Source organism: Calliopsis andreniformis, chromosome 12 (assembly GCF_051401765.1).
Source record: "Calliopsis andreniformis isolate RMS-2024a chromosome 12, iyCalAndr_principal, whole genome shotgun sequence".
Lineage (NCBI taxonomy): Eukaryota > Metazoa > Arthropoda > Insecta > Hymenoptera > Andrenidae > Calliopsis > Calliopsis andreniformis.
In genome coordinates this window covers 18,885,849-18,909,761 of record NC_135073.1, presented here as the reverse complement: position 1 = coordinate 18,909,761, position 23,913 = coordinate 18,885,849, and the positions used below count along the sequence as shown (strand labels likewise).

At 47.8% G+C, this 23,913-nt stretch overlaps 1 protein-coding gene across 1 annotated transcript in view; it reads right to left on the bottom strand.

Annotated features, from left to right (window-relative positions):
* Window positions 1–23,913, bottom strand: part of Ft (cadherin-related tumor suppressor fat) — a 71,296-nt gene that overhangs the window by 15,342 nt on the left and 32,041 nt on the right. Inside the window, exons 2-3 of the mRNA XM_076388458.1 lie at window positions 5,516–5,863; window positions 2,351–2,587 (exon numbers count right to left, since the gene is read on the bottom strand). Coding sequence (XP_076244573.1) covers window positions 2,351–2,587; window positions 5,516–5,863 — 585 coding nt within the window. The remainder of the gene's footprint in view (window positions 1–2,350; window positions 2,588–5,515; window positions 5,864–23,913) is intronic.

The following is a 23,913-nucleotide window of genomic DNA, read 5'->3' as shown; positions in this document are numbered from 1 at the left end:
TGAAGAATTATTTAAGAAAGTTCTCTAAATGAACACCTACTGCATATTATGCGTAGAAAAGAATGAGAGTCCATTGGAAACAGCCTGTCGCTGATGTTAATACTTTTTATAAAATATTCAGATGCTACACTAATAATTCACAGTAATAGTTAATAAAAAGTATTCGTACTTAGTATGTATGTTACGCGAACGGGCTACTCGAACTACTTTGCCTAAAGTCGCCTGCATTCATTCAGCCTCCGTGCATTCATTCAGAGTGTCCGTCTGCATTCTTAGGACCCATTCAACTACACTTGCGATCGATCCATGGACTCGAACAGCCACTAGCTCTTTTCCCTGAATACTTGCTCGTATCTGACACGTTTTCTGCATTCACGAGGGGTTCTTCCCGATCGAAAAGGGAGCAACAGAAAAAGGGCGATGGAAGTCCGACTGGGCCAAGAGAAGTAACGTTTTACGGAAAGCGTTTTTAATCTTTTTTGACGCTTCCGTTGGTACGAGAGCCCTCGCTTAAAAACCAACAATTTCGCGTTGGACTAATACGAGTTTCGTGGAAACAAGCGTGCCGTTTCTTCGTTTCCGATGCGCTTAGATCTACCCGACCGAACCGTGAAACGCTTTCACAGCCCTGCAACGATCACGCCCTATATCTGGAAGGGCATTACGTTGATGAAGGGTTCTATAAGCAACCTCTTCTCAATGCAGCTCCTCTACGAACATGCTTTTACCGTTGCTCCTCACCGAAACACTATCCGTATATTACGGGAACACTAATATACCGTGTATCGTAAAATGCACCTCAGTGGCGTAGCCATTGCTCAATTGTTCTCATTCACCTGTTCCATTCGACGGGAACGAAAAGTGGAGAGACTATACTCGAATAAAATAGAGAACAAATTCATTTCTTTTTCTAGTGGACTGAAATCCTTTTTATATCAAGTAATTCTTTAGGCTAGTCACACAATTTTCAGATCTATAAATTCTCGAATTTTCTTAGTGACAGAAATTTTTTAAGGAAATTCTAATTCTCAGGAAATTAGTAGAAATTAGTAGTAGTTTAATCGAGAGTAAATAGCTGAACAGAGTTGTCGACGCTATTGAGAGGTATTCCCGCGTCGAAGGAACAAGTATGGCTTGTCTCCGAGCGGGGCAGACAGTGAACTGCCATTAAAAACGTCCATCGATCGATCTGTCGGACTGTTAGCGCTAAACCCTAAATTCTAGAGTTGCCTTCTAGTCGAAAGCTAATATAATAGGTGAGCTCAAGCTTGAATGGTTATAATCGTTGCCTGGGGCCAGCTACGCATTTTGCCGAACGCATGGATCTATCCTCGGCTGATCCATGGATCGTCGTACAGAAACTGTCGTCCTAGCCCCTCGCCGTGAAAAAGTGACATTCGAGCGGCATGCCTAATCTATTCCGTGAAAGTTGTCGCGATTAATTATTTTGTCAGGTTAAAGTCCTAGATGTAAACCAAGAATTAGCTCGGTCCAATACTTTACTACAGTCAGCTCGAATCCGATTAGCTGCTGAGAAGGGTACACCTCGCTTGAGAGTGTAACAGTAACATAAGACACTTTTTATGTCGCAGTAGTCAATTCGAATTTAATTGGTGGTTCGGCAAAAAGAGCAGTCTATCAGCCTCGAATTGTCTACGAGCGCAAGACGTGTAATGGAGTAGTCTTGTAATAGAGTAGCCAGTTATGCTCGGTCCGAGTACAACGAAACAAAGCTACTGCGAGGCTTGCTCATGAATGGTAATGACCTACAGGCTTTTAAAATAGCTTTCTCGCTAAAAACTGTATTTCATCTTAGAAGAGTATAGATTACTGGAAAAAAATTAGGAAATTAAATAAAGACTACCAACGTTCTGAACTGCTGTCCTTACAAAATCGAACTATTAAAAACAGAAGTTATGTAATTAAAAAACAAAGTGTTTTAGTTTCGAAGCTAGAAGGCCTCAACACAGAAGCGAAGTTTTCAAACCACGTTATATTTGAGCAATAGAAAATGATGAAAATCACGACTCTATCGCAGTCAGATGTCTCCTCTAAGCACTCTGCGCTTCTTACGTCGACACCAATCAAAGTCCCACGCTCAGAATACCGTCTAAGGCAAATGTCTCTTTCAAACTCAATCAACTCTGTCTCCATCGACCCCGACGAACCCGGTCGTAATGCCAGTGAAACGTCGATTAACAAATAATAGTCGAATGGTTCAATACGATCGTCAACGTGAAAGCGTCGCGCACCGTGAAAGCCATGAGAGTCCACGGTAAGAAAAAATAGCTCGAGACACGGCGATATACCCTTTACACTTTCTAAATACCACCGTATCGATCTTACGAACCTGCTCGTAGTCGAGGCTGGCCGTGAGCGTGAACACGCCAGTGCTGGGGTTCAGGGAGAAAACGTCGTTGGCCCAGTCAGATATCAGGGTGTAGCTCAGCTGGCTGTTGGGCCCGTCGGCGTCGGCATCCGTCGCGACGACCTGCCCTATCCGACTGCCCCTCGGCATGTTCTCTGGAACGTCGAACGAGTACGCGGTGCTCTGGAACGTTGGCGCGTTGTCGTTCGTGTCTGTCACCTGGAAACACAGGCCAATCGTTTTGTTAATGGGGAGGAATTTGATGGTGTTGATCTTGGGTTGGAAATTGATGGAGATATTCTGGGTGTTCCCAGAATGGCTGGGTGAATAGTTTGTTGTGTTAGGAGATTTCATGTATTGCTGATATTCTGTTGTGTTAGAAGATTAGTTATATAGATATTATATAGAAAAGTTTCACAGGAATTTCTTCTTGACTCTTGGGAGTTTAGGGACACTGTATATATGAGAAGAAGATGAATGATACTATAAGAAGGAGGATAATCTAGTCTAGAGTCCTTCCAGAGTAAATAGTTTTGTTTCATCTTAGGCTTCTTCATAAATTGTTTCAATCTTCCATTAATCTCTGCGTCAGTGATTCTAATCCACACCGTGAAGACTATTTCTTTGATCGTCTTTTATATTACGTATCTAGTCTACTATCGATTCTGCGTTTAGTTTCAGTCCCACTCCAAAGTTTTCTAAAATTGATCTTCTCTGTAGGTTTAATAACCCTAAGATCCGATAATCAAAACAAGACTCCATGTGTGGCATCAGCAAGGATTAAACGAGACTGTCCCTTCCTCGAGTTCCTCCATATTTAGAAAGGCGTTAAACGCTATTATTTCTGGGGAGCAGTCGAGAGGTACTGAATCCTAAATAAATAACGATAATCATCGCTGCGATTCCCGATCATTTAATTCATCTCTCTCGAGGAGGCTCTCCGCGCAGCCTCAAGCAGCATTCCTCGCGCGATCGAAGGGAGAGAAGAAGAGTAACGAGTCAAGATAAACAATTCGGAATCGAAGCTGAAGCTTCCTGTTCCCTTTCAATTGCACTCGACGTCGTTCCTGAATAAACATGTCTCGATCGAAGCTCGAGACAGGGGGCTCCCTTCGTCTTCCAGCTACGTTACGTCGCGTTTTGGGGAAGATTCTCTGATACGATTGCAAGCTGGGGTTTGGACCCCAAGTAAAAAGCTGCTTTCCACTTCTGATGATACGATCCACAGACAAACCCAGGAAGCCACTATTAATTATTATACCTACGCTTCGCAAGAAAACGAAAGGCTCAGCAGTTTAGAGAAATGCAAAACTCTTTAGAAGAATTCCCCTAGGTGGAAGCATAATCTGGATAGCAACAGAGCCGATCGCCGAGAAGTTAAAACCGATTCCCTCGCAATAGAGAAGCCATCCGCTCGCGAACGTGACCTTCGTCGACTTTGGATCACGGTCCCGTAATTCGGCGGTTCGGAGCGGAATCGGGGCCGTGCGCGCGATCCTCGGTCCGTTCTCCTCTGAAAAATTCCACGGGGCCCGAAAGATCGGTCGGACGGCTGGATTTTTCGCGTCGATAGCCTGCCATGGAATCGTATCACGGCTAAACTCGTTCGCCTAAGTGGCAGGCTCTCTCTGTCCGCGCGGCGGATGTATCGGTCGGCTGCGTGGCTGCACATCTTCTCCTCGGCCCGCTCGGAAGTCGGTGTACACGTCCGGTGAATAGGTTTCCAGCGTCGAGAGGGATCGACACGCGGTGGCGGTATAAAAGAATAAAGCGGAGGTGGGCACGGTTTGATTAAGGAGGGTTCGGGGACGTTTGCAAAAAGTGACGGTTGCCCCGAGACGCGCTGGATGACGAGGAGAGAACCGAAAGGAGAGTAGAGACCAAGATGACCAAGTAGAAGAAGAAGAAGAAGGAGGAGGAGGAGGAGGAGGAGGAGGAGGAGGAGGAGGAGGGGGAGGAGGTGGCGGGGGAGACGCAGGAGGAAGAAGTCGAGTAGGACGGCGAGAAGAAGAAGGAAGGAGGACGAAAGGGAAGTGGAAGAAGAAGGAAGAGAGGAGATTGTCGATGGGGCGAGGGGCCTGAAGAGAGAAACTCTTCTAAGGTCGACCAAGGGTGGAGAGGGGTGGAGAGGGGTGGAGAGGGGTGGAGAGGGGTGTAGAGGGGAGAAGAGGGGAGGCAGGGAGAGATATAAGGGGCCAGAAGGGGCAGATTCCGCAACTGTCGGCAGCGGGCCTCTTTCATGGAGCCCCAAAGAGCCGAGCTATGATCGGGACTGGCATTCCTTTTGCCTTTAAGAGACCCGGATAGAATAGCGGACGGCGGGCAGCGAGAACCTTAAAAGAATTCCAGCCATTACACGTCATAAGGATAATTTTTGCGATTGTCTCCGAAGGATCGGTGGCTCGCCTGGCCCAGCATGGACCAGGCCCTGGCCACTGCCCTTCCAGCTACCGTCCATCGCTGCCTCCACCTTCGTTAAACGACCGGCCGCCCTTCCTCGCCGTTTTTTATCGCCGCGAATCGTTTCGGTTCGCCATCGTAATGAATTATAAGGCGCAGGGAACCGCGTGATTCGACGTTACTCGATCCTCGAGAAATCGCCTTATCGGCTAGAAATACGGAGAAGCTAATTCTATGCTACTGGTCAGCTGTTTGATAGCTTGAAGAGAGATAGCTGTTTTGGCCAGCGACGAGATTTTTCAGAAGATTTTTCAATTCAAGAGGAACGTATAATGTTCGATTAAGGAATGCAATGCTTCTATAATTCCCAGTAATTGGCGGGGAAGTATCTATGATTGCTGTCGCGCAAACAATGATTCTCCCAAGATTAATTTCCCATAATTGGTAATCGATTCGGTAAGAATCAATGATGACGAAATAACGGGATGTAGAGTCGAAATGATGAAAGATAACAGTAGCATCCCCTCTAATTACAAGGTAATCAGACTTCAACGGGACTCGAGTTCTATGGACATAGAAATTCTCAGGCAACTGTCTTCCGCGTATGTAGGTACTCTTTCCTATTAGCGACAGCAGCTTCATAGTTCCATTAAGTATTTAAATACTGCACCGAGATGAATCATTTTTTAATTCGCAAAACTATCAGTCATCTGATCCTCTATATGTAAGATCGAAAAGTGTATTTACCTGGATGGTCAACATGATGTCTGTGTGCTGGAGTCCATCATCTGCCCGAACCTTCAAGACATATTTCTCTCTGGTCTCTCTGTCGAGGGCCTCCGCGAGCGTCAGTTGGCCCGTCGTCGGATGAAGCTTGAAATGGCTCTCGTTCTCTGGCTCGTGATCGTCCGAGCGTCCAGGGGAACGACGATTCGGTACCAGGGTGTACGTCAGGGTCCCTATCGTGTCCGGATCGAATGCTTTGAGGACCGTGACAACGGTGTTGGGGGGCGCCTCCTCGGAAACTTTAAACTTCCAGGTGCCGGTTCCCCAGGTCGGTGCCACGTCATTCTTGTCGAGAACCGTCACGCGAACCTGCAATTAAAAATTCGTGCCCGACCTTAAGCATCGCGCTCGTAATTGCACGCTGCCCGAAAAATGCGGGAATACGATTTCGGAGCCGTCCGATGAAAGTCATTCGCAGCTTTGCACGATTCGACGTTTATTTATAGAACCGAGAGTCATTTACCTTCGGCCGCGGGCCGATTAATTAATTTCGACACCACTTTCGTTCGACCCAGAGGCTTCTTTCAAACTTTTGAATATTTCACGAGATTACTTCAAACGGAGGTTTTATCTCGGGGCTGATTTCTATTTCAGTCTCCACAGTAGGTTAAATACTGCTCTAGATTAATGTCGGGACTCGTGCCACGCTGTGATACAAGCCTCAGGATAATTGCAATCGATACCAAGGCTCAATCTGCTTCTACTACAGACTCAAATCTTAGCACAATCTAAGCAAGATTCAGCGTAGCCTCAGCAAAGACCTAATGAACCTCAGCGAGTCATCAGAAAAGTCTTGACACCAGAATAGTTCTTTTTTATAATTTACCTTAAGTGGTGACTGTCATGCGACACTATCTGTTATTCTCGTTGATACAGTCGGCCAGAAATCGTGAGTGGATTAATCGGTACGCTCGAATCGGTGTATTTTAATGTAAAGAAGCCTCGTTTCGCGGCGAGAGAAGTGTGTTAACGATAAATCGCGACGCGATGGTCCGTGTTTCGTTTTGTCCGTCGCCAGGATATAATTATGTGCAATCAATATAAATCTACGGGCCGTTGTTGTGCCTCAGACACGGTATGCATGCGAAGAATCGTGAGAAAGTTAGTTTTTCGATACGACTCGTGCATGTCTCATTTCATTAAATTCTCAGTCACGTCAGCGGCCAAGGTTTATGTGACTACCAGGAGCCAGTGTATCGAAACAGACGCGAGAACGGTGGAACTATTGGAAATCCATCGTGCTATAGGGAACATCTTTATCCACGAAATCACGCTGGTGGTTGACAAAAGTGGCAACGCGACAGTCACCGACCTGAAATGTAGGACGTCAATTAAAATGCGATATTCACTTTCCATAGTCGATGCTCGAAGAAGTAGCACAGTAATTTGACTACGGAAACTCATGAGAGTAATTAGCGGATGATGGAATCCCACTTAACGTTATTTATTCACTCATGACTGACACGTGTAACGCAAACGTGGACCACGCTTAATCTCGGCGAAACTAAATATGGGAGCGTGTAGCCGATTTTCGAGCTTACATAATCCCTGCCCATGCGCATCGATCTTCCTAGTAATTAGTCGGACTCAGGCCGTCATTGATAAAGTGCGTGCCATCGATTATTGGTCTCGAACCGCCTAGGCGTGCCAGGGGACCGTGCCAGGGGACCGTGCCAGGGGACCGTGCCTCGAAATGACGAAACAATAGCGGGGACCGTTGTCTCGCGAGAGGAGCGCGCAATTTCAGCGTGACAGTTCGGAATAAATTCGACTCTTTATGCATGTGCAACGGGGCCTCTCGACGACCGCCTTTAAGTACCTCGCCTCCGTCCTTTCCTCATTTCAATTTCAAGGATGCGAGGAGTCGCAATACTCGGCAATTTTTGCCAAATTTCAGGATACCTCGAAAATTGGAAACTAATTCCCTCCTCGTGATCGAGCGCTCCTCCGTGTTCCGTTGTTCTGTGAAGTTCGGTAAAAATCGACGTGCACCACTTCGGGGCCACCTTGAAGACGGTCGATCGGTGCTGATCATTGAACGGGAACAGTCATCGAACCTTCGTCGTCCATCGAGTTCCTCGGATTACGACACGAGATCGAGGTGGACGGTGTACTCAGGCTCGTTATTTCTTCGCTCTCTGTCGCAGCTTATATAACTTCGTTCATAAACGTGTGACCGATCCTTCAGGAAGCGAATTTATTGCAGTGTTTACGGTGACTGATACTTAGTCAGATACTGTCTCGAAATCAATAAAATGATTCATAGTTGAGAGCCGTTTTTACGGATCTATGAGCATAAAGTTTCCTACATTTCTGAAGAGAACCTGGCGTTCAGGAAAGAGGACAGAAAATCGGTGATTTATCTGCCGAGCCACGGGACAATTTTTCCACCCTTGGAATGCTTTCCCAAGCACCTATAAGAGCCTGTAGAGAGGAGGGAAAAGGTGGAACCTCGAATTCCGCGGGGAGAATGTCCAGCGCGATGATCGCGGACGGTCGCGTCATCGTCACGATCGGAGAACAAGGAGACGGGAACGGCAACAATAAGCAGACAAATCAGTGCGGTCATATAGCTGTCTTAGATAGAATATTCCCTCTTCTTTGCTCCTCGCGACTCCTCGCGGCTCCTCGCGGCTCCTCGGCGCTGGCCAGAGAGGAGAGGAGAGCAGAGGATCTGTAGAGCAGAGAAGAGGAGAGGAGAGCGAGAGGAGCGAGGTATATGGGCGGTAAGAAACGCCCGGAGAGAGCATTCGGAGTGCAAGGAAAGATGGTATCTGCGTCAGCGCGGTCGGGGATCAGCGGATCGGATCGAGTCGCTCAGCGGGGGTTTCTTTGGGTCATGCACGAAGTGAGTCCCATTCTTCTGTTTCCCCCCTCGCCCTGCCCAGCCCCACGCCCCCTCTCCACGAGACCTCGCCTCAGCTCTCTCTTTTTCTCCCCCTCGCGTGCTTCTTCTGTCTTTTCTCAGGCCCGTACTCGTCCCTCCGCCTGCCTTCCTTCTTCAGCATCGATACCGCGTCGCCCGAGAGCCCTCCCTTTTACCGAACCAGGGTCCTATGGGTTCTCTATGAGGGGTCGAACCACTGACATCGCCCGATTAATAACGTATCTTCGTGGGGGCCCCCATAGACCACGAAGACGACGGCCACGACGACGACGACGACGACGACGACGACGACGACGACGACGACGACGAGAGGTAAAAGAGCAGCAGAAGGAGGGGGTGGACTTTAAACCCACGGAATTCTGTGTACCCACCGGGGACAATAAGATATATATCTACTAATAATTCCTCGTGCTCCGTCTTTTTCTGCCTCCTTCCCCTTGGCCAGCTCGCCTCGCCGTGTCTGACGAGATAGAGATATTTAGTAAATGGAGGTGCATTAGCTCGATCGTTCCCTCGTCTATTTTTGCCGAACGAGATTCTTGAGCGTCGTGGGAGAGAGGGACTCTTCTTGGGCGAACTCTGTCGCCGTAGACTACCAGTTCTGGACATTCTTCCCTGGGAGACTTTTCGAGAGGAAAATTATAAAAGCTGTAAGTCAGCTTTTCTATCGATTCGAAACGAAGGAATCTGAAAGGATTCGTGTCTCGGAGACGACCTGCGCGAGACTCCACGGCGGGTTAATAACACTTCTTCGAATGGATTCCCATAGGGTACGCCGAAGCGAAAGGGTACGCTGTAATTCCGTCTAGCGGCTGGAGACAATGAGATATATATCTACGGCTCTTACGACTAATAGCTTTGTTTCCCCATGCCGAGGCATCGTCGTCCCTCGACGACTCGACTGACTCCGCGGACTTGGCTGTAGGGGACTCGCAAGTCGTAAGATTTTTTCAACTCTTCAGTGGAATAGGAAACCAACACCTCTAGTCCTAATAGCCTTGACATAGTCTCAGCGAGTCCTAGTATATTCTAATGTACTCCAATATATTCTCAGTAGTCTTATAATAGTCTGAAATAGCTTTAACAAGTCCCGTCAAGTCTCGGCGAGTCTAAACTTTGGCATTCTCGAAAACTCAGGTCTCGCGTCTGCAATTATCTGAACTGCATGCATTTTCTGACCCCTTATTTCTAATTAATTCAATAGCATTTTATCTCAGGGAAGTTCACGATGTCTATGATACCATAAAAAGCAAAAAAGGTAGCAACAGTCTCGTTAGCTGACGAGCAGATGAGTAATCATAAATTAACAAGCGACGTTTCATAAGCGAGGAGCCAAAGTAGGGGAATATTCGAGGAGGAATTCGTGATCGGGGGATTCGTTAAGAAATTTTACATCCATGTAGAACACACGTATCGTTATCGAGTAATATCGATTCTGACCCGGAGAACGGAAGCCTCGAGCTATCCCATAAAACAGAGAAGAATCTTCCCCGTCTGTCGTTCTCGTCTTTAATCACCGCTCCTCGTACTCTTGACGATCGTAATTTCACGACTACCACACCGGCCATACGAATACATCAATGATTAATGCTCGAATAACTTTACGCACACTTGCCCCATGAATATCGCTAACATTCAAATGCTCAAAGCCGACGTACTTTTATTTTTGCACTATTCAAGCAATACAAAGTAGCACGCGAAGTTTCTATTACACCACTATTCATCCTTTATATTCAATATTCGAGTCGTACCTCTGGCAACGTGGGTCAAATAGTAACCAAAAGGTAGCGCGACACTGTTTAGAAATTCACGCGAGGGCTCGCTCAATGTTTACACATATATGAAAAGAAACTAGAATCGCATGATTCACTGACCGAGAACGTAATGAATGCAGGGAGTCAGTCACACGCAACAAGTGTCAACGAATTAGTTTTTTCTCGTATCACGATCGTAATGCACCGTAAATTTACGAGTCGTATAAAGCTCGTTTCGAACGTGCGAAAAGAACAAGACTTAAAAGAGAATTTCATTCATGGCCCATCTCATTCGAGTCCTCGGAATATCCATCCACAAGGATATACGAGCTGACTCCTCTGAAAGATTCAAATCTCATTCTTGTTAGAGTATTTAACCATTGCACACAGTGGAGATACTTAAACGCGAAACAGTTAGACAAATGATCCGCGGAAAGGCCTGTTCAAACACGCGAGCATCGACGATCTCGGCGAAGGCGAGTTTGCGTTGAGCGCGATCATCCGTGTCCTTGATCTTGCAGGCGCGTTAATGTTTCACGCGGCGCGGGGATATTTTCGCTCATAATTTTCCCGCGGTAGAAATTAAACCGAGCTATCAAACGCGCAACCACTGAGGGGAGAGGCAATCGACGCCTGCCCCCACCAGCTGTATAATAAAATACAAGGATCATCGGTCGAAGAACAACGTAACGCGTATTAATGAGCATTCTTTATGCAGGGGACGGCTCCAGATCTCGCAGCTTCCCTTATGTAACCGTCCGCGAGCGGCCAGTTACACGCGGGCCCCTTGTAACTACGTATCTTTATTACGAGTGATGTGTTAGTTAGCATACGCGCTCGCGCGCCGTTTTCGCATACTGCGAACACCCTCGTGCAAAGGAATTCCCACTTCGCTACGGGAAACTGCGCGCCCGTCTGCTTCTCTGAATGCAATTGCGTATACATATACAGGGTGTTGGGAAACGCGAGAGACGCCTTTTTGTCTTGGCTATCGTGGAGGTTTACGATGAAAAACGGATTCTCGATCGAAGTCTAATTTTCTTGGATCACTGTTTTTTTTTTCTGTAAAACACTTTATGTATTGTACAACAGTTTTTAATAGAAATAATAATTGAAAGTTGCAATTAAAATTCTTTCCAAGATGCACAGTTGCTGTCCGCGCAGAAACTGCTGCACACACGCAACCTTGCCATACTAATATTTGTATTTTATTTATGCGGTATTCTATTATGTCAGTGGCTCTTTTTTTCATGGAAATTAAATCCGAAGAAATGTAATTATCCTTCGGTAAAAACGGCGACTCGGATTCTTGTTTTTTACTCTCAAGGGGAACATCGGCTCCACATGTAAGAGATTCGTGCCATGAATTTGCGAACACCCTATATAAGATCCAAGATATATCGAGTTACCGTGCGATTAACACGTGAGTGGTGACGTTAAATTCCCGCACGACACTCTGGCTCCGTGTGATAAACACACTAATTTATGCTCGGCCGTGGTAACACAGTAAACACGGTTAAATTAGGAAATTCAAGTAGCCCCGTCGGCCTCCGTTACACGAAGACGAATAAGTTGATCACCTGGCCCTTTTTTTCGAAGGAGAATGAATCGATAATTAAATGCAACGCGTTCGTAAGACATAGCTAAATCGCCACTACCACAAGCGAATCCCTCTAACCAACACTTCGATGACAGAAACATATACAGGGTGATCGGCAACAGATGCCAGAAATTTTAAGAGGGGATTCTACATGTCAAAATAGAAGAAAAATAAAGAACGACTGTGTCTGACTTTGAACTTATTCTACTGCCGACGTGGATTAGTCAGGTCAGACAGAGCGAAGTCAGTAGAATAAGTTCCGAATCAGACACAAAAAGGTCAGTAGAATAAGTCTTGAGTCAGGCACAAAAAAGTCAGTAGAATAAGCCTCGAGATAGGCACAAAAAATTCAGTAGAATAAATCCCCAGTCGCCTAGAGCAGAGCCAGTAGAACAAGTCCCAAGTCAGGCAATATAATAATAAGCCTATAACTTCCTTCGAGGAATCTTCCACCACACTGTATCCCATTTTCCATAAAAATTTCCCAGTAGAAAATGGCGACACAAAAATCGTGCTCGGTCGGTCGTAAAAATGTCGTGCTGGATCCTCTCCCCTCTGAAACAGAGTCTGTCGCACGGGGAGGCGATGCACCTTGCCGCGAGGCGTGCGCATATGGGATCCTGTGACAGGCTCGGGACTTTTTTCCCTGGAATCGAGGATGTGTAATTAAACGAAAAAGAGAGGAAAAAGAGAGGAAAAAGAGAGGAAAAAGAGAGGAAAAAGAGAGGAAAAAGGGGGCCGCTGGCGGGGGGGCAGGGGGAGTAGGAAACAAAAAGAGGAGGGGACCCGTGTATCGGGCAACAGCGGGGAAGCCATCAAAGTTTCTACTGCGGTCAGCGCAAGCCTCGGTGCGGGCTCGCTTTGTTTTTCTGCCCCTTCGTCGTTCCTTCCCCGTGTGCCCAGGGAGCTCTCGTAACCGGTGGACGTTTTCGCCCGATGCCCCGAAGACACCCGAACGGGGGATATTGAATTTATACCCGACGGGAGACGCGGCCGAGATGCGAGATGCTACGCTCGACCGCAGTTTGCGGGTTAAGTGTCCGTTACAAGAGGAATATGTCACGGAAAATGGCCATGAAGGAATCGGCGGTTCATTTTTTCTCCCCCTTTCCCTGCCCCTCTCGCGACTGCAAGGCTGCGGTACAATGGAAGGCCCTCGATTTGACCCGTTACTCGTGCGCGACATGGGAACTAAGAACGCTGAAGGTATGTCCTAGCACAGGACACTGGGTGCTAGTGTCCTCTGTTGCACGAGGGGAGTTGTGACGGGAATTATAACGAAATTTGTTGGTGCTTCGATGGTCGAGTCTTCTTGCTTCCTTTAAGATAATCCCAGATTGGTGTATTTTGATAGGAATATCGCCAGTGACCAATGACACTCTTGGAAGTGGATACTGTAGAAATTATCCAAATGGTGGGTGGGTTATCTCTTTCGTGATCGAATGATTTTGCTTGAGCAGTAAAAATATTTCTATAACAGCAAAAAAATAAGTGGGATATCTGTGCTTCACTAGCCACGGAAAGGGTTAATGGAAAGAGGTGACGCATGACACGATGACTGGATCATTTCGAAATCGAGAAATCGAGAAATCTAGAACTCCAGGAAAGTATTTCCAATTTGGATCTTGAATCACAAATAATACTTGCATTAATTTTCTGTTCTTCCTATACCCCCGTATCGTCATCTTTCCCCTTTATCATTAAAGAGCACGTTGATCCATTGAAAGAGAATTTCGCCCGAATGTCTCGGGCCACCCACGCGTCGAGCCAGCGCAGCGAGTTTCTGCATCGAGTATCGCATATTTATGGAGTGACGTAAATTAGGGAAACCTCGGTATGATCCTTTCTCCTCCCGCCCCTCCACTCGGACCAGCAGCCTGGGTCGATTAAGCAAGAAACGAGACCGAAGCACGATGGACGGGGTCCGCGGTAAGTTTCAATGAACGAGGAATCCTGAGAAATAGAGTCATCAATGTCCTAAGGGCGGAATTGATTGCGCTACGGGGGACGGTAAACAAGAGGCGCGGTTTCGGCGTGCCCCGCGCGTAACTCTTCATTTATCGAAGCCAGTACGTGTGTATCGAACGCGTACGTCTCTCGTATTATCATGATAATACGCGAGGAGTTTTTTTCCCCTTGAAAAATGTCCGACATACACGCCAAATCCTAATTTAGCGAGCTCCCCCACCCCCTGTCTCTGCCCCTCCTTCTATCTCTCGGTATCTCTGGGCTCGCGGAGCAGTGGAAACGGGAGAGGGACAAGAGGAGGCGAGAAAGAGAGAAACGCGTCGGTTAGGCAGATGTGTTCTTTGTGCAAGATCCGTCAGGGCGTCGTGATGGATCATCCTTTTCGAAATCCTCCACTGACTCGTATTTTTTATTTCCCGCCTTCGCGAGAATTCGTTAAAATTATATTACAATACCGGTCAAACGAAGAGTAATGAACGTCGAACGCGCGCGTCACGCCGAGGGAAGCGGTCCCCGCGCGAGAAAAAGCGGTAATCGTATTTCACGGAAATAGGAGAAAAACGAACGAGCCCCGCAGGCGTGTTCGAGGGGCAGATAAAAAATTATCGTCGTGCCTCTGCCCAGGTCGCGGGCTTTTTTAACGCGATTACGTCCGCGGGAACGTCCTTGGGCCCATCGGGGCCCATCGGGGCCCGTCGGGCCCCCTCCGTCTACGCTCGCAGTTTCGAACAGTCGAAGACGAATCGGCGAGTCTCGTCCTTCGTTCAGATTCAAATCGGATCAAGCGATAGAGAGGGTCGCGAAGGGGGATAAGGATGATAGGGCAACAGGAAGAAGGGAGCGAGGTGGAAGAGGGTCGGAGAGGATGGGAAGGTTGGAAGAAAAAGGAGGTCTGCGAGGTAAGCGGTGTGACGTGCGGCGGAAGAAGTAGAATAACGAGAGAAAAAGAGGCAAGGGGAAGAGATGACGAGGTGGGGATTGTCTGGCGAAGGAACCTCTAACAACCTATGATCACGTTATTAATTGAAAGAGGACCGCCGATGCTACCGGTTACGCCACCGACTTTACGTGCCGTCTTATAGCCATGCGGCACCGGCACGAGGCCCATTTTTTAACGGAAACATTCTCGTCGATACATAAAATCTCGACGATCCACCGGGACCCCGTAAAAACTTCCGCGGTCTCAGATAAACGTGATTTGCAAGAGCACACGTCCCGAGCGCTCCTTTCCTCTGTTCTCTCGGTCCTTTCGCTCGACGAACTGCCGCTCCGAGCTTCGAGTCGAAATAATTACGGTCACGCCTGAGATCACTGATCTTCAGCCGCAATTGCTGTGCGACACTGTTGCAATCGTGAAAATGAGCGGCAAGCTTCCTACTGTCTCATTCTTTTTCGCTTCAAAATGGACAATTTTTTCATTCACATAATTGTGGTGGTCCTTTAATTTCGTTGCAAAGTGTATAATAATATTCATACGTACAAATACTGTTCTAATAGAAGACGTTCGAAACTTCAATTTTGAAGCTTCATTGGCAGATCTAAAATCTTCATTCCCCCTGGCAGCGATGAACCGCGAACGAAAGCCAAACAAGTAGTATCAGACAATAAATAGACAGACCCCCGATCGGTTGGAATGCGTGGCAATAAATTGTGGAGGAAACAGCAAGGAGAGGTTGAATTCAGCACGATTCTTGAACCATCAAGGTTTCGACACTCTCCAGTGAGCATTCCATCGAGATTCCAAGCCTGCCTACCGCAAATCGACCGATATTTCCCCCGTGGCCCAGCGACAATTCCTCGCTGGTGCGCACCAGTCCTGACCAATCGCTTATTTTCTTTTAATCGTCGCGCTCGCGGTTTACCTCTTAATCCGCGGCAACCGGTAGCCAGCTCGCGTTTTATCTGCTTAATTTCCCGATTTCGTGGTTGTGCGCGTGGTCGAGGTCGATAAATCGCGGGGCTGCGCGGTCCCGTTCGATCTTGGAGCTTCTGGCCGGGTGGGCCCGAGAGCCGCGAGCTTCCCGAGGAGAAAGTCGCGTCAATTATACGCGGACGTGGCTTATGGACGTGGCTTATGGACGTGGCTTATGGACGTGTCCCTGCCGTGAGCTCGCGAATGCACTTTACTTCACGTGGGATATGACACGCGGTTCGTGCCAACGGGAGGAGGGGGTCACCAGTCTCTTTATTTTCCTCCCTTCCTTCTTCTCCCTTTTCTTAGCCCCACTCTCGCCTTCCCTTTATCAGTCTGCCTCTCTTTCTCACCAGCGCAACAGCCCTCCCTCTCTCTATCTCACCTGGTCGCCAAGAGCGCAAGGGAGGGGAGCGCGGTGGAGAAGAATAAAAAGAACGCGCCGGTCGAGCAACTCTTGCACGACAGTCACGAGTGGAGGTACGTATGCGTATATGAGCGTGCAGGCGCGTAGAACACGTTCCTCGCCCCGCGGGGGAAAGGGTAGTAGTTATCGGAAAAATGCCTGGTATGCGAGTTGTCACTTTTTCGTTGCCGAACCCTGAGTCTTTCCTGAACCTTCCGTTTTGGGCCTGTCCACATCTCCCGATAAGAGAACTGCGATATTTCTTACCTACTCTAGACTCTACCTAGTTCACGCGTTTTTCTTATTAGTAGATTCGATTTACTATGCAGGGTGTTCGACAGCAGGTGTCGGAAATTTTAAGAGCTGATCCCCTACATGACGAAATAGGAAGAAAATCAATAACAATAAAATCGCAGTTAAGCTTTCGTTTCAGAGCTATTAATTCTAGAGAATACGCTTCAAATAATCCTTGAAATGTGTCTGACCTAGGACTTATTCCATTACTCCCGTGCAAACAAATCACAAGAGTATTCCTCCCGTATAAATAAATCAGTAGAATAAGTTCCAAGTCAGACACATTTGAAGGAAATTTGAAGGAAATTTGAAGGAAATTTGAAGCGTTTCTAAGGAAAGTTAAAGAGCAATAATTCTGAAACACCCAGTAGATTGACCGTGGCTGCAAGTTCTCCGCGCTCGGCCGGAGGCTGTGGGCTGCGCGATAATGCACGGACATGCACATTCCTCGATTTTCTGCGTCTCCAATAACGTGGGTAGCCAGCCTTATATTTGCGGCTACGACCTGGCACGCGTCTCGACCCTGCGCGGCCTTTTCGCGAATCGACTTCGTTCCTTATCGCCCGCCAGTCTCCGCGGCTCCCCATTGGCCGATTTTCTTCTATTTCATGGCCGTTTATCTTTCGCCGAATCAAGGATATCAGGATAATTCTGATCGCTCCCGCGATTGTTAGCCTCCATTACCGACCACTACTGACAGCGGCTCTCACATTTGGCAAATTGCTATTGCTATTGCTGCCTCTGACTTTTTGCCTTCGTTGTTCGGTCTCGTTTGCTTCCGTGGTGCAATTATATTCGACTTTCTCCGATTTAAGTGCATGGTGATACTGTCTCAGCTGTGGGTATTTCTATCTTGTTAACTGTGGCTCTGCGTTTTCATTCATTCTTAGAACTGAGGATTTCTTCTTCGTAGAGGGTACATTATAAGACCACAGAAATGAATTTTTCTTAATTGAAAAAATGACTCGAAAGTTTTAGCCAATAGTGTAGACGTGTCGTTACCCTGGGAGGCCCAAATCGATCAGCTCGCATGAATCTAGATCGTAAAGTAGCCTGTTGCCGCAACCCATAAGGTACAAGCAGTGGGGCAAGGGTTCGCGTTACACCCACTCCGATATGCATATTAACGGGCATAAATTGTCATAAAAGGTTAATTGAAATTCCGCGAAATGTGCCGAACAATTCGGTCTGTGTTATCGTGTACGATATCTCCACGAAGCTAGTTCCAGCTTTTAGCTTGCGCAATTCTTGCCCTCGCGAGATTAGCCATCGTCGGGCGGTCGCACAATGATTCCGGAATTTCGTTCGGTTCGCGTCGACCAGCTATATTTAGAGGCAGCACCGCGAGAATAGACAAAGTGTCCACGTTCCACTCCATTATTCCGTGTCTCTAGGCGTTCGACGGCTCAAGGATACGCCGAGCCTATCGGTCGAGCCGATAAATCGGGTTACTTTCACGATTAAATGCCCGAGCAAGAGATCATTTTCGAAATACCCACGTCGATGAAGTGTTGCTGGAGAGGGAAACTGGGGATCGTTAGTGTTCTATCCTGATCGGCGTGTATCAGGAATTTTTTTCTGTGTCAAGTGACTATCATTTGCCAAGAAAATCCGCTAATTTTCCCTGATTCGTGCTACACGAGACCACTTGGTGCCGATGTCTGTCATTATGTTTCCGTAACTAGCACTTCCATGGACGGTTCCTCTGGCTGTGTAATTAGAAAAAGTGCTCCGTTCGATCTTCGATTTTGTTATCAGCGTGACGCCATATCGGCGGAGCAGTGAGAGGTGACTTCGGCGGGCGACGAAGTAACGATAAGAATAAACTATATCTTTTTTAAAGAAGTATTTAAAATATTCCTATAAAAGGAACGTATAAAAATTTGAAAACTATTTCAGCAACTACTTCCAGTCACTCTTATTGTTCGAATAATCGAAGGCTAACTGATAAGTAGCAATTAATTATCTAGCTATAATCAATAATCAATAATCCCCATTCATTACTCAATAATCAGCAATTACTAATCACTAACCGCTGGTCAATAATTTTCAATCAATACCGATGATTAAACAATAATAGCCACCTCGAAGCAAGAAAATAGTATGCCGTGAAAAGAGCAGCAAGGATGCCTAAACGTTCCGTTCGAGTGAAATTGAGCAGAGCGGCGAAGGGTGAAGCTCAGGCTGAGCTTGGACCGTGGATAAACCTTCATTGTTGAGCGGTGTTTAAGCCGCGCGAGGATGTCGAGTCGGCAGGGAAGAGAAACGGGACGAGGCACGATGACGAACAAAGCCGAAGAGCGAAAGGAGCAGAGGACAGGAACGTAAAGTCATCGCTTATGAAACGTCGGGGGATATTCGACTTCTCAGAAACGAATTCCAGTCGTTCGATGCGTGTACAACGCTCGGAAGCGTCCTCGACGATCGGTTCGCTTCGACGGAACTATCCGATCCTAATCTCCTCCTGGTCAGAAGAGTCGCCTGCACCCGAGCGAAAAAAGGTTATCTTCACAACTCAATTAGCGACGACGAAGACGGCGTTTGAATTTCCCGCGGCAGCTGGCGAGGAGAGGAAGAAAGAAAAAAAGAAATAGAAAAAACAAAGGAGAAGGTGGAGGATCCCAGGAAAGTCGGCGCGGGACGAACGCGAAACACGCGACCACTCTGCAATTCTAATCGACCTTCCATCGCGCGTGCGTGGTAAACAAAATTTTTGAAAAAGCCGCGGCGAAAAGACGGCGGGGGGACGAAAATAAACGAGGAGGTTGCGGGAGAGAGAAGGAGGAGAGAGACAAAAGGGAAGAGGCTGTGGATGGGGGAAGCGGCATGAGCGCGCCGGGAGAAGAAAGAGTAGAGGAGGCAGAGGACAAGGATGTAAATCATAATATGTAAATCCGTGTGATTTCGTTTGACTCCGGCTGGCTCGGATGACCGGCGCTCCGAACTGATGGCCACTTGGCGAGAAACTCGAAAAGGCATTCCAAGACTCGCGCCTCTTTCGGCTCTCTTTCTCGTCGATGCGTCTCGCCTCCTTCTCCGCTCGTCTCCTCGTTCGCCAACCGCGTCGATTTTCTGCCTCGCGCGAGTCAGAAGACTCGTAGAAGACGTTCCCGTCGCGTCGAACGCGTTCTTGTGAAACCTCGAAAAACGCCAGGGAAACCGACAAGCGTCGTAAATATTCTTCTTCGGGCTTCCCCTCTGTCCCCCTGTCCTTGCTTCTTCCTTCTTCCTCTTCCTCGCTGGGAGGACTATAGCTGGGTGAGAAACGTCGTAGACCGATCGTACTTTAACAATATAATACACAGGGTGTCCTACTATTTTTTTATTCAAACTTCGCCAATATATTCCGTAGGCTATTAGACTAAAATCGTCTGCAATAAAAATTCCGTAAGTAAGGGTTCGAAAACTTGTAATAAATATATGAAACTTGATGCAAGCCTAATATAGGCTAAAGGGTCAGAGCACCCTAAAAAATGAAATACCCCAAAGAGCTGAGATAGCACTAGAGATACGAGAAAAAATAGAAATTGGAGAAAAAAAATATAGTAATAAAAATGGATTGAGTGATTCCTACTTCGGTGCAAATTAATACCTTGAAGCAGTACTTAACCCAGGCTGGTCGACTTTCGCATTCGAATTCCTCCTTGCAAGAACCACGCAGGAAAATGATTTTCCAGCGTCGTTCCTCGGACTCCCCGAGATATCATAGATGCGTTATCTCTCGACCGGACTCTTCCTCTCCTCGTCTCTCGCCGAGGGCAGCGAACAGGCTCGGGGAGCATTATAAATAATTTCCTGGAACCGATTACCTGAAGACGGGGGAGAAGAGGACTGTTCGCGGTCTCACAAGCGAGGGCTGAATAGAAACGCGTTTAAAGGAAACCATTGCCGGTTTTTGATCCACCGATCGGTAAATTATTCTTGCAAGAATTAATGGAAGACGCGAGTAGTGAAAGATGTTACTGAGAATTATATTATCGAACGGAAGGAAGAGATTACGGAGTTCTTTGGTTCTGGTTTTCAATCCCGTCTCGCCGTCGGTGGTGTCGTTATTTAATTTCGCCGGATAATTTTCGTATTACTCGGTGATCTCGGGCGAGGATCGAGGGCGAGAATCGAGGGCGAGGATCGAGGGCGAGGATCGAGGGCTCGGTGAAGGATCGAGGATCTTGGCGAAACATCGAGGGGCTTCGAGGCAACTTGTATGGACTCGTACGTGGCTCGTAGCCAACGCCCCGTCTATCCAAGGACAACATGGAATATGGAATTGAATTCCGACGAGCGTAAAAAGGAGGGAACCTCCGAAGAAGAGGTTCATTCAAAACCGCGGCCGAGCACCGTGTCGAAATTAAAGCGTATCGATTGTACGCGAATCGGTGCCATTCTTCTTCCTCGCTTCGCGCAATTACGATGGACGATTCGGCTTTGGTCGAGCGGATTCCGCGGATCCGCCGCGTCACGGTAAAGAAATTACAGGAACGCGACGGAAAAAAGGAGCAAAAAACGACTAGGAAAGCTTCGTTAGGAGGTTTTATGGCGAATGTAACCACGGAACACCCGTTATCTGAAAGTTAGCAGTGGGACCGAGACGCGTTTAAATGCTCCCTGAGTATTATTACTTAGCCTTCTTAGTACCTAGGTACCGATCTATTGGCATTAAAACGCAGTGCTAAAATAGAATCCTAAGATCAATATCATCGTTTGGCTCTGTGGCCTTGGGACTCGAGGGGCACACCCTCCTTGGGTCTACCAGTGAAATCGGTTTCGAGATTCTAGTTTTTCGAGAAAGGATTTTTCAACTTTTCTACGAACTTTTTGTTCGCCACTAACAACACTTGCGGTGAGTGCAGAATTTTTTCTTAATACAAGAACCTAGATAAATGTTCCCTTAGAGGGTTGGTATTAAGAGGATTAAGCGATGTATCCAGTTATTTAAATACCTGGAATCGGCGGCAGACCTAAAATCCAGCGTATCACTTCGCATAAGAGATCTGAAACACCATAAACTCCAGGGATCTTCTGGACCCAGGGAACCTTGAAGAACGTTGGATCGAAGGGGTATCGCACGCGAAACTAGCGTCACGTATCAGAACGGGCGGTGCTTCACGGTCTCGCGTGAAATTTTTGATGCACAGCGCGGCTGCATCGTCGGCAGCAAGAAAAAACAATGTAGACGGCTGCGGAGGAAAGCTTCGCGAAGTTATAATGACCGGTGGGGCCTCACGTACGAAACGTAGCACACGAAATTCAGGCTGTCAGGTTGCAGGATGCATAATTAAATGTTGCCGGGGAGAAGAGAGGAGATCGCGGTGGCGCGAGCTTCCTTCGTTTCTCTCCTGTCCCTCTTTCCCTCTCTCCCTCAATCTCGGAAGACTCGGGAGAGCCGCGCGCTCGCTCGGGCGCAGGCACACGCACGCACACGCGCGCACACGCGCGCACACGCTGGCGCGATAGGGGCAGAGGGTTCCGAAGAGAAGAAAGTTGCACGGAACTCGCGTGTCGCTCGTAGCCAACGGCTCGCATAGTCAAAGGCAATATAAAAGCTATAGAGAGTGTGGAATTCAGGCTCTCTCAGCTTGAGACCCGGGGTTCGGGCTTGACTCGCATCTTCGAGCCTCGATCCTCTCGAGACTCTCTTTCTCGAGAGGAGTCTCGTTCGCTCGGTTGATGGTGGAACGAAGCACATTCTGGTTCCCGTCATGCTAGCCGTAGGCTTCATGCAGCCGTGCCTCGCGCGCAAGCGCGCGTGCGAGCACCGGGCCCTCTCTTCTCTGTGTCTTCTCGCAGCGATGAGGCCCAGCCGCGCCGCGCGGCGGTTCGCATGCTTGAAAGTCGGTTCACAGGCGGAGAGGAGAGAGACTCGGGCCGGTGCGGTGGCCGGACAGGGATCCTCTCTTCGGGCCTGGTTCGTTTTAAATTGATCGACGACCCGCCGTCCTCTCCGTATCGTCAAAAATATCGAGATTTAAAGTGGACGAATAGATTACGATGGAATGTCTCGCGCACCGCGATCCCTCAAAGAATTCCAACCATTTCTCTCTTTCTTTCTTTCCTCCTTTCCTTTCCCCTTCCGCCCTTCTGCGCTCTCTCTCTCTCTCTCTCTCTCTCTCTCACTCGCTCTTTTTTCTCTTACGTCTTCTCTTTTTTTCCACCGCTCGTCTCTCTTCTCTTTGTCGATATCGACGACGTATCTGCCTCGTGTCCGATCGCCACGGACGCGTTTAATTCCCTCCTCCCCCTCCCGCCTCCACCTCCTCCTCCTCCTCACACCCCACACGCGCGGTGCTCCGTAGGACTCTTTGCTTTATTTCGTCCACGGGGCAGAATTTGATGTTTCTGTTCGTTTCGTTTTCGTCCGGGCCAGCTTTAAGCGAAGCTGCTCGTTCGTGGAATCGATCGGAATGCGAGAAAGTGGCGGACCCCGAGTGACATCGAATGTACGCCCGATTATCGGGTCATTCGCGAGATATTCGGGCTAACGGGCTGTTCTTTCCTTGGTCGCTGTCAGAGGTCCCTCGTGACAACTTCCATTTAATGGTTGTCAATCCTATTTGGAAGTGTATTGTATGGGAGGGGTATATGGGGTGTTTGACGGCAGATGTATAGAAATTTTAAGGGCTGATTCGACGTGGTGAGGTGAGGGGAAAATGAAGAGAGTCTACGTTAAGTTTCAGGATTCGTTTGGGAGTTATTAATTATTGAGAGAAGACCTGAGATATGTAATTGCGAAATGTGTCTGATTAGGGGCTTATTCTACTAGCTACATGCGGTGCCAGTAGAATAAGTCGAGTCAGACAGAGGCAGTCACCCTTTAAAATTTCTAACATTTATTTCTGAGTACCCTGTAACTGACACTCAAGGGATTACTCTTTACGAAAACATATAGTCATGTATTAGTTTGTAGAGCCAATTCGGATCATTAATTCTGCCCCGTTCTCATATAAGTTCTCCAAAGTAACAAGACCGATTAACTTCGCCTCAAGACCAGCCATAAAAACACCGACAACGAAAACACCGGTGCGCAACGTTGAAAAGCCGCGAAGCGTGCGTCACGCGAGCGGTGACTCGTAAAGCCGCGGTCAGTTGGCGGAAAAACGCAACGAGGTAGCAGAAAAACGTCAGTTTTCCGCTGGCGCCACTTTCTAAACCGCGGCGGTTTATCTGGAGCGTGATTGCTCGTCAGTGGGAGTATTAGAAAGGAGCGGGGAAACGATAATCGAAGGTCAAGTCCTGAATAAGAGCATTGTCTCGCCTTGTATCGTTCACCCTTACGCAAAAAAATAAAAGGCGACCAGGGTGCGCCTCTCGCCCTCTCAATTCGCGGGGAACAATCGCGATAAATGAAATGATCGGGCCCCGATCGGTCGAAAGTAAAGGTTAATCCACTGGGCCAGCTGAATGCAAAACTCATCGATGGAAACGACCAGGAGTCGTTTCGACATGAACGAAGAAATGCGAACTGTGTCGATTAATCCGCGCCTAGAAGGATAGGAGAGTCGGTAATCCTTGCGATGGGAAGAAAAATGGAAAGGGAGAGA